At 34.5% G+C, this 15,934-nt stretch overlaps 1 protein-coding gene across 1 annotated transcript in view; it reads right to left on the bottom strand.

Annotated features, from left to right (window-relative positions):
- sfswap (splicing factor SWAP) overlaps nucleotides 1-10,450 on the bottom strand; it is a 102,958-nt gene extending 92,508 nt beyond the window's left edge. The window contains exons 1-4 of the mRNA XM_051092707.1: nucleotides 10,103-10,450; nucleotides 8,379-8,542; nucleotides 3,500-3,631; nucleotides 1,167-1,246 (exon numbers count right to left, since the gene is read on the bottom strand). Of these exons, the coding sequence (XP_050948664.1) occupies nucleotides 1,167-1,246; nucleotides 3,500-3,631; nucleotides 8,379-8,542; nucleotides 10,103-10,296 (570 nt within the window). The 5' untranslated portion in view covers nucleotides 10,297-10,450. The remainder of the gene's footprint in view (nucleotides 1-1,166; nucleotides 1,247-3,499; nucleotides 3,632-8,378; nucleotides 8,543-10,102) is intronic.
- Nucleotides 10,451-15,934: the final 5,484 nt, after the last annotated feature.

The raw sequence follows: 15,934 nt of genomic DNA, 5'->3' as shown, positions 1-15,934 counted from the left end.
CATTTTCATTTCACTTCAAAATCATCCTACATCGCTACAGAAGTACCGACCCAGTGTTTACAAAGTGAACGAGCAAGGAGGGTCAAACATCCTTTACAAATAAAAGGTAAAACAGCGATGTAGGATGATTTTGAAGTTGGAGGAGAAAATGAGATGGGAGTTTTTCGACATAGCTGTCATGAACCGGAATGCACAGAGTTCACGCAGAGCTAGACAAGACAATCATTTCAAACTAAAAAGCATATAAATTGTATTGTTTTTAGAAAATAACTGATTGTTTCGCTAGATAAGACCCTTCCTTGGCTGGAATCATTTATAGAGCTCATTTATGAAGCTGCATTTAAACTGCATTTTGAAAGTTCAAACTCAGAGCACCATAGAAGTTCACAATATGGAGAGAAATTCGGAAATGTTTTCCTCAAAAAAACAATTTCTTTACGACTGAAGAAAAAAAGAAAGACATGAACATCTTGAATGACAAGAAGGTGAGTAAATTATCTGCAAATTTTTGTTCTGGAAGTGAACTTCTCCTTTAATTCACTCACAGCATTTAAAATGAATGATTTCCATTTTTGGTGCATTATTTTAATTTATTCAGATAATACAGTATTGAATTCATAGAAGCCATTAGTCATTTGTCTATGAAAGGCCATGACATGAAAATAATAACTAGGTGTAGGAATCTTTCGGTACCTCACGATTCGATTCATATCAATTCTTGGAGGTCACGATTCAATTAAATATCGATCTATAGACTGGTGTGATACAAAAAACACACCAGTCTACAGTATGGGTAGTCCTGACTCAAGAAATCTGTGTCTCCTATTATCTATTAACTTCCTAATAAAAAAAATAAATAAATAAATTACACTTCCCATTAGGGATGTGTCCGAATAAGAAGAAATCGCTGGGTAATTGTTCAGTACATAAATTGCAGGGAGCCATTATTATCATGCGGGGATTGAAATCGCTTTTGAATGCACGCTTGCATTTTACTTTCACTTCCTAGACGTTACAAGATTAAATCGCTAAAGACTAAATGTGAATTTATTTTTTTCCCCCCATTCCTAATAATAACTGTCTTATGGCTATTGACCAGAATTTTACTACTGGTGCATCCCTAAGTGAAACTGTGTAAAAACGGGAATGCTTCAAAATCTGCTCACCAGCTCTACATCTGGAGGGATGAGGAGGCCAGGGGGCGCCACAAATGGCTCTTCGCTTTCTTCCTCCTGCTGCTCTTGATCTGAGAGAAGGGCAAAGGTGGGAAAACAAAATGAACAGACAAAATCAGATTGGCAAGGCAAAAGAATCACAAAGAATCAGAGTTTCAGGAGCAGGAAGAGACACACACACACACACACACAGATGCAACTATGCAGCTTCTTTAACTAAAGGCACTTTGAAAGAACCGGAGGCACTTTAAGTTTCATTTTGAGTTACTACAACTTTCTGAAACACCACAAGCCCCGTCAGCTCTGTTTACTGTTGCTGCCTCTATGCACTCTTCCACCCTCTGCCTCCACGAATTGGCCAAGACAGGTAAAAACCAAATTAAAATTTGATGCTGAATTCAATGTGAAGGGAAATGGGGGCAGAAGAGAGAAACACACTGCTGGTGCATTAATGGAGGAAATAATCAAATCTAGCAGTTACAAAGGCCCACATTAGTCACTAATAAATCAAACAGCTCTTTTAAACCTAACAGACGTCACTTTTTTTTTTTTTTTTTTTACACTAATGGTTACAATCAAATCATCTCGCATAGTCTCACAAAGCTTTTTGAGTAAGTGGCATAAGATCTACAATGCAGATTTTTTTTTTTAATGCTTAGATTATACCACAATAATAGACTGCCATTAAATAGCGTTTAGTTATACAGAGAACACTAAAGAACATGATGAAATTTTATATTCTGCCAGTCTTAAAGTAAAAAGCATAGAATATTTCATAGATATAATTCAGAAACAGGGCAGGGTAACATGGCCAAAAATATTTACATATCATACAATAGCACTGCATTTATTAGACCTTGAGAATGAATGTAAACATAACTTTTTTACCTTTTTAATTCAGGACGCCTTATTTTTCCCTAAATTATGTTTTCTCAATTTTTTACTGATTCTGTGATGGATTTATGGATTTCTGTGACAAATTTATCATTAAAAATGAAAAAATGTTTAGTGTAATTGATAAATAGAATTTTAACAGTTTCATCAATCTTCTAAAATATAACCATTTGAAAATATAATTTACAACAAAACATGTTTTTTTGGTCGAACAAGTTGCTGCACAACAGAATTGTGTAAATTAAAAAAATGAATGAAAAAATATCTTGGTTGTATGATATTCCTTAAAAACAACAGTATTATTATTATTACTACTACTTCTTTCAGAAGTACAATTTAGCATACAACAGTAATATACTTGTGTCATAATTTCTTCAAGTTAAACCAAATTTTTATTTTGGCGGTTTGTCTTGAAGATCTTTGAATTTCAGTTAGCATTTGATGGTAGTTTTTCCTCAAATGGGCTGTCAAACGGTACCGGGTTCGGTACTTTCGGTTCTGAAATTTTAAAAAAGTCCATTTCCCGCTAACATTTGAGCGCTGTTGAGTCGATTTTTAAACATCACTGATTGGCCATAGTGTTCACACGCTCAACAGACATGACTGTGACTGGCTACAATGATAAGCACTTCACGCTCCTCACCAGCGGATCCCTAATACATCTGCATATAGACGGATCCGCTGACAGATGCGGCTCTCAAACGCTCCCGTTGTGCTTACTTGTGAGCGCTCCGTGAGGAGAACTTTTGGGGATGATGATTGTTAATGCGCTTCCTCTGATGCTGAGGTGGAAAGAAATGTGTATGGCTTCCAGTTCAGCACCTCCAAAATGTATGACTTCATCACAGTCACAATAAGAAAAAGACATCAATGCCCCTAGTTATGTATGTGTAATGAGTGGGTGGATAAAGACTATGTGCTGTGGGCCAAGTCTTGTTCTCTGAAGAGTGCTGGAGCGAGCAGGTGTGAATGAGGAGTACAAAAGCATTGAGGGTGATTACTGTTTGTTTTAGAAACTAATTTGTCACCAAAATTCTGCTCGAGACGAGCTCTGAGGATTCAAACTAATTCCAGGCTCCTGTATTTATAAAGCAATCAGCCATGGAGTGTGATGTTTTTGCTAAAACCCTGTAGTGGTGAACCGCCGGACCTTGCTGGTCATTAACAGTCTCTGCATATCCACTGCCTGCCTCACTCAGTCTTTAAAAAACTTTGAGCTTTTCAGTGCCTTGAGGCTCAAAAATGATACTTATTTGACCTAAGGGAAATGGCCTCTTTTCATCCGGGAGCATTCTGAAGTTCGTAGGCTAAAGTATGCACAGAAACTTGTCTGAGAAACCGAATCTCCTCAGGCAGACTTACAAACTGCATTTCAAAGTAAGTATGTGGTTTTTGAAGTTGTGTGGTTTCTACATTCTTACGGATCCCACCTGCTTCTTTGCTGGCCTCGTCTTCCTCAGTGGGCTGGGAGGGGTCATAGTAGTCAGCGCTGTAACGGAAGGCCACTGCGTTGTAGGTCCCTTCGTCAGCCAAGGCTTCACTCAGCCTTTTGTACTCCTCCTCTGCAAACATGAAAAAATATATATACACACTTCTGAATTTACTGCAGTGCTCATCGTCCTTAAACTCTTTATATTCTTCTTCACAATTTTACAGCTGTTTCACAAGTTTCAAACACTATAAAGCTGGCTGTTGGATTAACGGATTTATGTTGGGAAATATAATGGTTGTTTTAAAACTGCTCCAACTGACACTTAAAGGGCTTAAAAAAAATTGATTAAACAAATTATTACTGGACTAGCCTAATTCAGATAGAAATGCTTTTTGATTGTTTTCTTTTTTTACATACAGCATTCAAAATTTGGTCAGAATTGTAATGCTTTTGAAAGTCCCTTACATTCACCAAAGCTGCATTAAATTAAAAAAAAAAAAAAAAAAAAAACATGTGAAAAAATATTAACATTTTAAACACATTTTAAAAAGTAATTTATTCCTGTGCTGGCAAAGCCGAATTTTCAGAAGCCAATGCTGCTAAAAACACACAGTGCTTATTATTAGGAATGCACAAATTTGGATTTTTGCTGATACCAATATATTTCCTTTTGTTTGGAAACAGCACCAAGTCTCCCCTGTGCAAAAATTATTATTATTTTAAATGTTGGTTCATTTTTAACATTAACTTATTTGTTAGAATTAAATAAACAATACCGAAGTTCTTTTATAATGACAGTATATTGAAGCTTTGAAAATAACTATAAATAAACTATATAATATTTATTGCATTTTTTTTTCCAAGTGTATGATATAGCTTTCATTCTTCAGGTCAATCATATAATTCTGAAAAAATATCAGTTTGAATAAGGAAAGCGATAACTTTGCCATAGTATCCTTTCAAATGTTAAAGTTGCCACAGTCATTGCATGCTTTGGAAGAGCTGCACTTTATTTTGTTGGCGATCTCGTAATCACGGTAATTCCGATATGGCGTGAACGCACCTTAACATGCCTCGGTGACTGACCAATCAGAATGGAGTATTCCACAGAGCCGTGTAATAAAAAGTATTATACTACGGGGCCGTTGAATGTTGAATCTGATTGGCTGAGGAACGTTCTAATGTGTGCATTATTTTTCAGGGAAACGCACAGCGAACGATTTTTAAATTAAAACATACTCTTGATTTTATGACATCAATTAACATCAACTGCTTTATTTAATCAGAAACACAGTCTAAATGTTATTTTGCATATTTTATTTTCATTTTATTAGAAGCAGGCCAACAGCACTTCCTACGGAATTAAAACTCCTTACGGAACAGGCATTAGGACCCGTGGAGGATGCCGCAGCAGCAACTGCACGTGCTATTGCTTTTACTCTATTACACATACCGAATGTGTCATTCTGAACGTGCATTCTCAGTTTAAATGCAGCGATCCAAAACAATGAATCTAATCACCATTCAGGAAAAGCTTCAAAAATGAGCCAGACTGCTGACAACATTTAATCGCTAGCACACCCTGAGCACATGCGAGTTAACATACTCCTCTTATCAGCAAGATATACTGCCATAATTTTTCATACTGGGCCGATGCTGATATTTACATTTAAAGCCATTATCGACCGATTCCAAGATCGGTCTGATAAAATCATACATCCCTACCTAATATTTTTGTGAAAATCGTATCTTTTTTTAGGGTTCTTTGATTATTATATTAGATTGATTAATACACAGAATAAAAAAAAAAATAGCGAATAAATAAATAGATAGCAATCAATATAATCTTTAGATTTCTCTTTCTTACATCTAGTTTATCTATAGCAAAAAAGCAGCACAAAAAGTGCATAATGTCTCATGGGTAGTTGAAAGTAAACCCTAGCCTAAATCCAAAACCCAGTTTATGTAAAACTGGAAAACTTGGAATGGACACCCTCATATATTCCTACCAAATAGCCACAGTGAGTTCTCAACTTTAATGATCTCACTACAGAATCACAACTACTAAAACTGCAATAGAGCACAAGGACAATCCAATATTAGACAATCACAATGCTTTATTACAGTTTATAGGATGTTAATGTAGACAGATTGATAAAAGTTTAATGAGGTTAGGTCTCACCCTGAAGGGCGAACCCACATGATGACTACAGAGATAATGACTATGGCATACTGACACTACCAGCAAAGGACATCATAATTCAGTCCTACTTACTCTACACCTCTGTTTAAAGATTGTTAAACTGCGAACTGAGTCGAAGAGCATCATTTTAGACTTTTTTAACCTGCTGAAGTATATACTGAGTGTGTATACGTGCCATACTGATTTAGCTCTGTTTGAGTCATCAGAATAGTTAGAAGACCAAGAAGTTAAGAAACAACATTCTGAAAAGGAATAAAAAACAGATATTTTTTAGCTCTAAAAAGTTATTTGGATGAGCCATGATTGATGCCCTTGTAAAATCTCTCATTCACACAAACAAACAAGGAATTTAATGAGATTTCTGAATGATATTTCAGTGCATCCGAAGCAATACATTGCTTACTGCTTTCTTATAACACATATAAGATATTGTCGTGTGTTAAACAGGTCGGGCATTACATTAATGTGCCTCAATGAAATAAACAGTTTAACTGCTGGGTGTAGTCAAGGTACAAACTTCATTCTAAACCACATTCTAGAAAATAAACATTTCACAACAAGTTTTAACCAACATATCTACACCATTAAAAATGACAAGACAATGACAATCTAACATGGTAGCCAGTCTGGCGACCTAGTATAACCCAGAGAACAACACTTTCACATGCTATGGACTTAACTTATTTGATTTGATTTATTCCAAAAGAAAACTCAGCCATGTCAGTTTTACGCTCTTCGACGTGTACAAAACAAGCACAAGTACCTTTCACAATTCTTAAATGTAATACAATCAAAAAGATATTGGAGAAAAGCACTTAAAGCCTGACCGCACCAGTCTAAAGTCGACAACCATAAAAAGCAGAGTTTACATGATCTGGTTGTCCTAAGTGAAACAAGCTAGATGAATTATTTCCAGACTGAAAATGTCTTTTTTTTTCTGCCACTGCCACTATGAAAGGGCCTCTTTATGCTCTTCTACACTGTAAAAAACAATTTGTTGAGTCAACTTAAAATAATTTGTAATCTGGCTGCCTTAAAATTTTCAGTTCAGTCAAAAAAGTTTATTCAACCTGAAATGTTAAATTATACTAAGCGACAACTTAGATATTTGAGTTGAATCAACTTAAAATTTTAAAGCAGCTGGGTTACGTACCCATCTGTTAAGTTTAGCAAACAAATATCTAAGTTGTTACTTAGTACAACGTAACATTTCAAGTTGACTAAACTTATTTTAGTTGACTCAACTTAAAATTTTAAGGCAGCAGGTTAACAAATTATTTTAAGCTGACTCAACATATATATATGTCACATTGAAATAATCTCTCAAAGGGACCAGAAAGACATGTTGTGGTTTCAGAACATGTTTTCCATAGTTTATGAGTGCATAGAAAATGGGCTGAATGGGTTAAGTGGGATCCAAAAGTCTGAAATTGCTAGTGGAAAAACTTTTGTTGCACATTTTTCTAAAGGAAGAAGTTAACAGAAAGTTAACAGCTTACTTAAAAGCTTACTTTAAGTTAGAGGGGTTCAAAAGTGTGAAACTGCTAAACAGACTATTTTTTATTTATTTATTATTTAAGTTAATAGAACATTAACAGAAAAGGTTTACAGATCATGAACGTATAATAAAAAAAGTTTAAAAAAATTATAAACTTTAAATGGGTTAAGTGGTGTCCAATAGTCTGAAACCACAAGTGAAGAAGCTTCTATTTTGTTTTTTGCATTTAGCTTTTTCGCAACCATGTTATCAGTAATTCAGTAAATTTGAAATATTTTTTAGAATATATTTTTTTTAATTATACCAAAGTATTTATAAGAAATTAAATATAGAAGAAAAAGTATTTCGGAATCTCTTAGTAATAGGTAAAGTATTTGCCTAATGACAATGCGCACTTGAGAAATTAATGACAAAAAGATTGTTTTTTTGTTTGTTTGTTTTTTTGCCAACAAAAACAAAATGGAAAATGTGCATCATGATGAAAAATAAACGATTTACAAATTAACATTTTTTGACAAAAAATATTTAATATATAAAAAATATGAAAGAAAAATGTAAACTATATTAATATAACATATCTGAAAAAAGTCAAAAAATGTGATTGTTTCAAATAAAGCTAGTAAATAAATAATGCTGCACCCAAATAGGGTCCAAATGACTGAAACCACAAGTTAAAAAGCTTCTATTTTACAATGAGTATTTTTGCAACCATGTTATCAGTATTTCAGGAAATGTTATTTTTTTTATAATTTTTTTTATTATTATAAAAAGTATTTATAAGAATTTTTTTCTTTCAGAATCTCTTATATGTAAAGTATTTGCCTAATCTTGACGAAAAATATATTTTTTTATAAATTCTAATTTAAAAAGCACTGTTGACCAAAAAAATTTAACATATAAAAAAAAACAAAAGAAAAGCCAAAAACTCATTTGAAAAAATATTTCTGAAAAATATGGAAAAAAAACATAGTAAATAAAAACTGGTATACCCACAAGTATCTTAAATGAGCAAAAACCACATGCCACTTGAGTCACGAATAAAAATGACTTAAAAAAGGCCAAAAACAAGGTCTAAAAGATGTGTAAAAATCAACATTGCACTCAAGCTGACACAAACTACACACGCTTGAATTATGCATAAAGATTGATGGAGTTGATAGATCAATCTGCATTTACCTTGCCTGGCCTCCTCCTCCAGTAGATCAGTGTGCATGGCCAGGTACCTCTCCTCATCACACAGAGCCTCTATCCTGGCCTCCTCCTCAGACAGCTGGTAATCGTGATTCCACGAGCCTGCGTCATATTCCGAAAGATCGTGTAAATGACCGCGGCCATCGTACCTGCAATACGAATCACGTGGTTAAAGACGAGAGGAAATTAACATTGGATTACATACAAGAAATACTCACCACACTGAAGAACCCTAAAAGTAAAGCCAAGTTTTATATTCACATATATGCTTCTCTTTCAAAATGCTACTTCGCTTACAAGGTTTGCAAGAGGAGGCGCGAAAAAAAAGCAGACGGCCTACTGTATGTGATGCACTCCAGATGGTATACGGGTCAACAGACGAGTGCACTTGCATGATAAACTTACTAAATCCATCTAATGAAGAGACGCAACAGGCCTAAAGAACGAATTAAAAAAAAAAAAAAAAAAAAAACGCAAACAACAACTCTCATCTTACCTTACATGGTTTAACAAACCATTCCAAGTTTTTGAGACTTTTCATCATTCCTACATATACTGTAAAAGATGTACATCCACACAAGCCCGAGCACATAAATACCTATCCGTAAGAACCCATATGGAGGAAATTTTCCTGCGCTCGCTCCTGTATTCCACTTCTCAGTTCCAGTTTCTTCGGCAAAAGAGAGAAGTGGGCGATGAGGTGGCAATCGGGGCCTGGCGGGACCCCTTAGCCTTAATTGCTGAGGAAATAAGTTCTGTATTACGTGATAGAGAGACACACACATACACATTGGAAACAAGAAAACAGATCCATGCAGATTAAGGTGGCTCAATGCAACCCGCTGCGTTGCAACACACTCCTGGCTCTTTACCAGTTGTAACATTTTATAACAGGATTGCAGCTGAACTGGAAAAAGTGTGGAGGAAAAAGACAAAACAGATAAAGAATGCAATATCTGACTGACTATGTGTTAACAATACTTCCTGCAAAAGAACAATGTTAGACTTGGGATCTATGCACAAAGACAGAATTCGTAATCAACTGTGAGAACCACCTTAATGCACGGACTAATTTACAGTGGCAGGTTAATCTAATTTGAATTTGCTGTGGTTTGCGTTTAACTGAATAAACGCAACCACAGAAAATCCCTCAAGTGCTAATAAGCAGAGGCCTCACATGACCAGTACATTAGATTCATATTCACTTATTGTAACATTGTACAATAAATGAGTCATTCATATTTATATTTCAATTTAAAATTATATAAGGGCCAAGTGAGCAAGGACTCTGCTTTGGATTTCAAACATCCCCTAACCCTGTATTAAAAAGAAAAGAAAAAAAAACAAACTTAAACCAGCCTAAGCTGGTTTGCTGCTCTCCTCGATAGCTTTAGAGGGGTCTGGGCACTTTTTACACTGTCAGGCTTGGGGACTAGCTTAAAACATCTAAGACCAGCAAACCGTCTTAGGCTGATTTAAAGTTTTTGTTGAAATATTTGTCAGTGCATTGAGCTTACAAATAATCACAATCCAAGCAAGTTATCTTAGATCTGTCAATGTCAAGTTTGTTTTATTCACGTTTGGCCATGTAAACATCACACAATGCCATCAGCTCCTCCTGTGCTGCAAAACAACAAATACATCCAAGGTCCCTTTGGAAGACATTAAGTTGGTTAAGTAATGATTCCCATTAGGTTTGTTTAACCGACCTATCGATCATGATGTTCTTGTCCCCCATCCATGGGATAAGGTGTTTGCCCTGATCGTGGTAGATGGCCCTCTCATCGTCCCGGAACAGCTTACAGGCGTAGCCGAACACCAGCAGCTCCGCATACTTGCTACTGTCGCTCTGCTCCTTAGTCGTTTTAGTATGGTCCGTCTTGCCTCCCCCGCGCCGGTACATTCCTGATAATATCCGTAAGACACGTAAAACAAGTAATAAACTGCTAGAAATGTATAACCATTTCTTTAAAGGTGGGAAAAGTGAAATAAAATATGTCTGCTAACAACTGCTCCAACACATATCAACACACTGCTGAAACAAATATGGCGTGTTGAAGAATGTTACGTTTTAGAGTCGCAGATTCGGTGCGTTGTGTTTCGTTAGAATGCAGTGCTGCTGTTTTAATTTAGTTTAAAAATTATTTGGATTTAATTTGTGAGAATTTATAAAATGTAAACATTTTTGGTATGCACTTAGATAGAACAGATGACTATCGTTCCAATTCAAGACGAAAACATCAACGTGAAAACAAAGATAAAGACCCACGATGTAAATGCAAAACAGAAACAGAAAGTCAGAGAAACGTCTCTTAGATTTTGGTCTGATGTTAGGGGCCTTTCTATTTCTGCAAAGAAATGTCAACTATATGCTTTCTTTAAAAGATGTTATTTGTACTTATTCACACAAAAGTAAAATGATTATGTTGTTAACTTTTACATTTTACAAGGTAAATATTATATTCATAAACAGAAATTTGCAAAATGCGTACCAAAGTGTAATTTATTTTTATCAGAAATGGAGATTTTTTTTAAAAAAAAGTCTCTAAAGCAAATTAATAACAAAAAGAATGTCATATTGTTAGATTTCATGGTGAAATTCTTTTATGATATAGCTCCCCCGCTGCAACCTTTGAATATGTCCTAAGGAAAAAGGAAGAAAATGTGAACTATTGTTTAGTTGTTTCTATGTTTTTTGTTTTATTTTATGTTTATTTATTTATTTGTTTATTATTATTATCTATTTGTTTCTCTTCCTTTAGAGCTCTGTTCTACTGTATAAGATTGCTTTGATATTTTGTGTATCTGGATTTACTTGTTAATATTTGTGTAATGTTCAATCTTTTTTCTTGGATAAAAAAAAAAAAGGCAGAGAAACAGACAGTAGGTATTCATTCAACAATACTTAAGTTAAACGCCTGTAACGGTTTTTAAGTAGTTTACATTGGGCTATAATGTGATAAGTATATTTTGTTTATGCATGAGACAGGGTTGTTTCCGTTTAGAACTTGACTTTTTTTCTTTTTATACAAATGCTCAGTGAAAGGAAGTAAACTTCGCGCTCTGGGGCACAAACCAAATTTATATGAGTTGTTGTGTTTTCTATTTCTATTCAACAGGGTTTGCAACTTTTGCAGCTCTGCAACCAGTAGATTATTTGGGTCACATCGAAAAACTGATTTCTAGCAAGCTACTTTCTAAGTATAAATATTAAATACACTGCTGAAAAAAAACAGCTAAAGATGGTTGGCTGGTTTTAGAGGGGTTTTGGCCACTTCCTTAGCTGGCCAGGCTAGTCTTAGTTGGTCAGGCTGAGAGACCAGCTGGAACAACCAGCTAAGACCAGCCTGGCCAGGAGGGGAGACCAGCTAAAACCAGCTAAGACCAGCCAACCAGCCTAGGCTGGTTTTAGCTGTTTTTTTTTTTTTTTCAGCAGGGTTTACAGTTTGAACATTAAACAAAACTACATGATAATTTGTTAATAAGCCCTCTGTCTGTGTGTTATTTTAGTATTATAAGTTTTGACTAATATTTTTTAATAGCTTTTATTTTTATATTTTCAGTGTTCTTTAAGTATTTATTTATTTATTTATGTGCTTCAGCTTAGTTGCCAACACAACATTTTTTTTTTCATGTAATACTTGGGCTTTATTGTAGTTTAGATTTGTTTCAATTAACAGTTTTTTAAATAGTTTTGCTTGTTGTTAATGACAATAAACCGGTGTCTTTGCATGTTAAAGATGCCAGACTAATTTTATTCAGGCCAAGTTAATATATTCCTGCAGGTACGAGTAAGTATTCCGATGAGAGGTGCATTCACACTTGTAGGATGATTTGCACAACTTCCGCTTAAATAGACACCATTCTGTATGGAAGAATGATATTTTGAAGTGCTTTATTAAAACACACATTTGTGTTTTTAAACTTTCCAAAACTGATCGATAAATAAATATGTGAGATTTGTCAGATACGTCTGTGGTAATTTAAAGCATGTCAAAAATTCTGTTAGTAAAGCTTAACGTGTTTTGAAACCGCAAAATCCCTTTACTAGCTTTTGAGTTTTAAATGAGTCTATATTTATCTCAACAGAAATGACGCATGTGAACATTTTCCCATGCATAGCTTAATAAAGATCATGTAGCACGGTATGTTGGCTGTATTTGTCATTTTTAAAGATTTCATTTCATTGCAGGTCATAATGTTAAGGTTTGGTTTAAATGGATGAAATGTGTGCTATGTGTTTACACATAATGATTCATAAAAACATAGGCTTGGGAATGTAGACATACATTATCCATTACTAAGATAGACAAGAAACTACTATTTAATTCACAATATTCTAAACGTATTTAGATTTTGTAGACCACAGAATGTATTTTATGCATTGTATGTATGTATGCTTTACTGTAGCTCAAACAGTAGAGAATTATGGGTTAGATTTCAAAGGAAAGCAAGAACTGATAAAATGTAAATGTGTACCTTGAATGCAATGTAAGTTGCTTTTGATCATTTAAGTTTTCAGTAGCCAGAAAAAATGTGAACTGACAGGATTTATCCAAACTCTCTGTCACCTTGTTTGTCCGGTTCTGCTTTATGTAAGTACAGACAGGTAGTTTAATTTTTAAAACACATTCAGCAACAATAATCATGTGTGTTCATCATCACAATTGATCTGATAAGAATTTACAGGTCAGTGAGAACAAATGTAAAAGAAAGTGGTGGATAAGATATCAATGTTTTGGTCAAGCTTCATGGGACATTTATTATAAATAATAATGATTTCATGACAAAAACTCCGTAATTGCTGCTCCATGGAGCAGGTTAGATATTTACTTTCTGTTATGTCATTTTGATTTGTTGTTTCTGTTTATTTGTTTTTCGATACGTTTCCCTTACAGATTACTGTTCGTCTTTGTTCAGTCCTTGACGTTGGTCCCTTGCCTTTTTTTATGTTCTCATGTTCTGGACTCATGTTTCTATAATGTATTATAAAGATAAATTTATAGACAAGCATTTACAGAATAAATAAATAAATAAATAAATAAATAAATAATAAATAAATCAGTTTACAGCATGCCTCTTACTTTAAACTTTAAATAGACATAGTTTAACAGGTTTGTTGATGTTATGTTCACATACGGATTGTATCTATATTTTGTACATTTCTGTTAAACAAACCATACAGGTAGCTTATTTATGCCACCTTGCAGGTTTTGTGAAAGAAAATAGTCACACCCACAATTTGCATTTTGGTGTAAATATAATAAGAGCTCTGAACATAAACTGGAGAGCAAGACAGGAGACTTGAAGTCTTATCTAAATATAAATACCAGTGTTGACAAAACTAGTGCTTAAATAGTTGTTTTTTTTTTTTTTTTTTAAACAAAGGTGTTTACAATAATACAGAATTTGGCATAACGAGGTATAATTATATCTCCGTAGGTATGTTTTCACTGGTATTGTTCTCAGGTATGAAACAGTTTTAATTATTTTTATCATCTTCCTAGTTAATTAAAAATGTATGTGTGGTGGGTGGAAGCATGAATGTTCAAAAGTTCTTGTAACAAATGTTTAAAAGTAGCTTGAACAAAGTTTATTTGTTTATTTGTTTTTAGGAGGATAGTTTTTAGTTTTTACCATGTTCAAGATTTGTATGTTGAGGTGTGTTTTTTTTATGGTCAGTCAATCTCAGCCAATGTAGAATTGGATGTTCTGCAGCCAGCCATTCTGCATATGTGAATGTGTCTTAAGACAGGGAAATAACTGAGTAGGCAAGTTTTGTATTTTCAACAGGTTACATCACCCTCACGTTGTGTTTCTCTCATCAATATGTCTTTGTGAATGAATCTAAGACTTGGGCAGAAATTCAGAGATACTGTAGAAATACACTGATCTGGCCACCATTGAAAATCAACAACAGACAATCAAATTAATAGATGCAGTGAATGATGATTCCACTGATTTGGTCTGGATTGGACTCTATGATGATCTGAATAGTTGGAAGTGGACTCTAGAGGACAGTGATTTCTTTAAGGTGGGAGAGAAAGACTTCAAGAACTGGAATAATATGTCATCCGGTCCAATACCTGGACTGAAGCTCAGAGTTACTGCAGATAACATAACACAGACCTCGTCAGTATCAGGAATGAGACTGAAAACTACAGGATTCAGTTATTACTTTTGAATTATTACACTGTTTGGATCGGACTGTATAGAACCCGATCTTGGTCAGATCAGAGCAACTCTTCATTCAGTAACTGGAGGACAGGACAGCCAGATAATGCTGGAAACCGTCAATACTGCACTGCAGTGTCATTTAGTGACTCTGGGAGCTGGACAGATGAAAAATAAAAATAACCATGCCATGAAGGAGAGAGAGATTACAGGAACTGGTATCATCAACCAGACAACAATGCTGGGGATAAAGTTTGTGTTTACACTAATTATGGTGGAAAATGGTTTGATGCATTATGTGAGGATTTGTACTCATTTGTCTGCTATGATGGTAAGACAGAATTTCTTTTTTATATATACATATTTACTTCGTAGATATATGCATTTGAAAGATGGATGGTCAGACAAAGTAACAAATTAATGGGATTTATTTATTTATTTTCTTATAGAGAAATGCCACTCAGAAGTATGTCTGGGTATCTAAGGCAAGGTTCTGGACTGAAGAGAGAAATACACAGAACTGGCCAGTGTGAGAAATAAGACAGAGCATCAACAAACAATGAATGTTGCAGAAAGTACTCCTGTATGGATCAGCCTGTACAGAAACAGACTGTGGTCAGATCAGAGCAACTCTTCATTCACATATTGGCTGCCATGGAATGTTCCCATTGATGCACAACCAGATAATGGTGTAAATGTATATGGAGAGCGGGGACCTCAACACTGCACAGCAGTGTCTTTACAGTACTTTGGCCAGTGGACAGATAAGAGCTGCTTTGCCAGTTTGCCTTTCTTCTGTTACAGTGGTGAGCTAACATACTTTCTCTAATTAAATAAAATAATAAACATCAGGTTGTCACACACACACAAAAGAAAATTAATGTAAATGTGGATTAAACTGAAAAAAATAAAGTCCGTATCATAAGTGTAACATATAGAATTTATGCTAAAACTTTGCTAATCCAAGCCTTCTGTTTGTTCTTTGCTGAACCTTATGATCATCACACGTCAGATTCAGATGAGTATGGTATGTTTGTTTCCATTGTTTTTAATACATAATGCACTGTAAAAGATTTTGGAGGTTGAAAAGTTTTATGTCAATCTTTGGATTATAAATTTTCACTTGATTCAGCTAGAATTAAATCCGTATTAAAAGACATTCAGTTTACATAATTTAATTGAGCTAACTGAATTTTTCAGTGCAACAACTCAACATACATTTTTGCATTTTGACCTTTTACATTGTTATTTACCTCAACCACAATCTTAAAATGTAGTACATAAGTGTACTGACACCTGACCTGTTTTTTTTTCAGTAATGGGAATGCGAGTAAAAGACGTCAAGAACATTTAAATTTGAACATTTT

Source organism: Labeo rohita, chromosome 21, assembly GCF_022985175.1.
Source record: "Labeo rohita strain BAU-BD-2019 chromosome 21, IGBB_LRoh.1.0, whole genome shotgun sequence".
Taxonomy (NCBI): domain Eukaryota; kingdom Metazoa; phylum Chordata; class Actinopteri; order Cypriniformes; family Cyprinidae; genus Labeo; species Labeo rohita.
The sequence above is the reverse complement of the archived record's forward strand: the minus strand, read 5'-3'. Positions and strand labels throughout refer to the sequence as shown.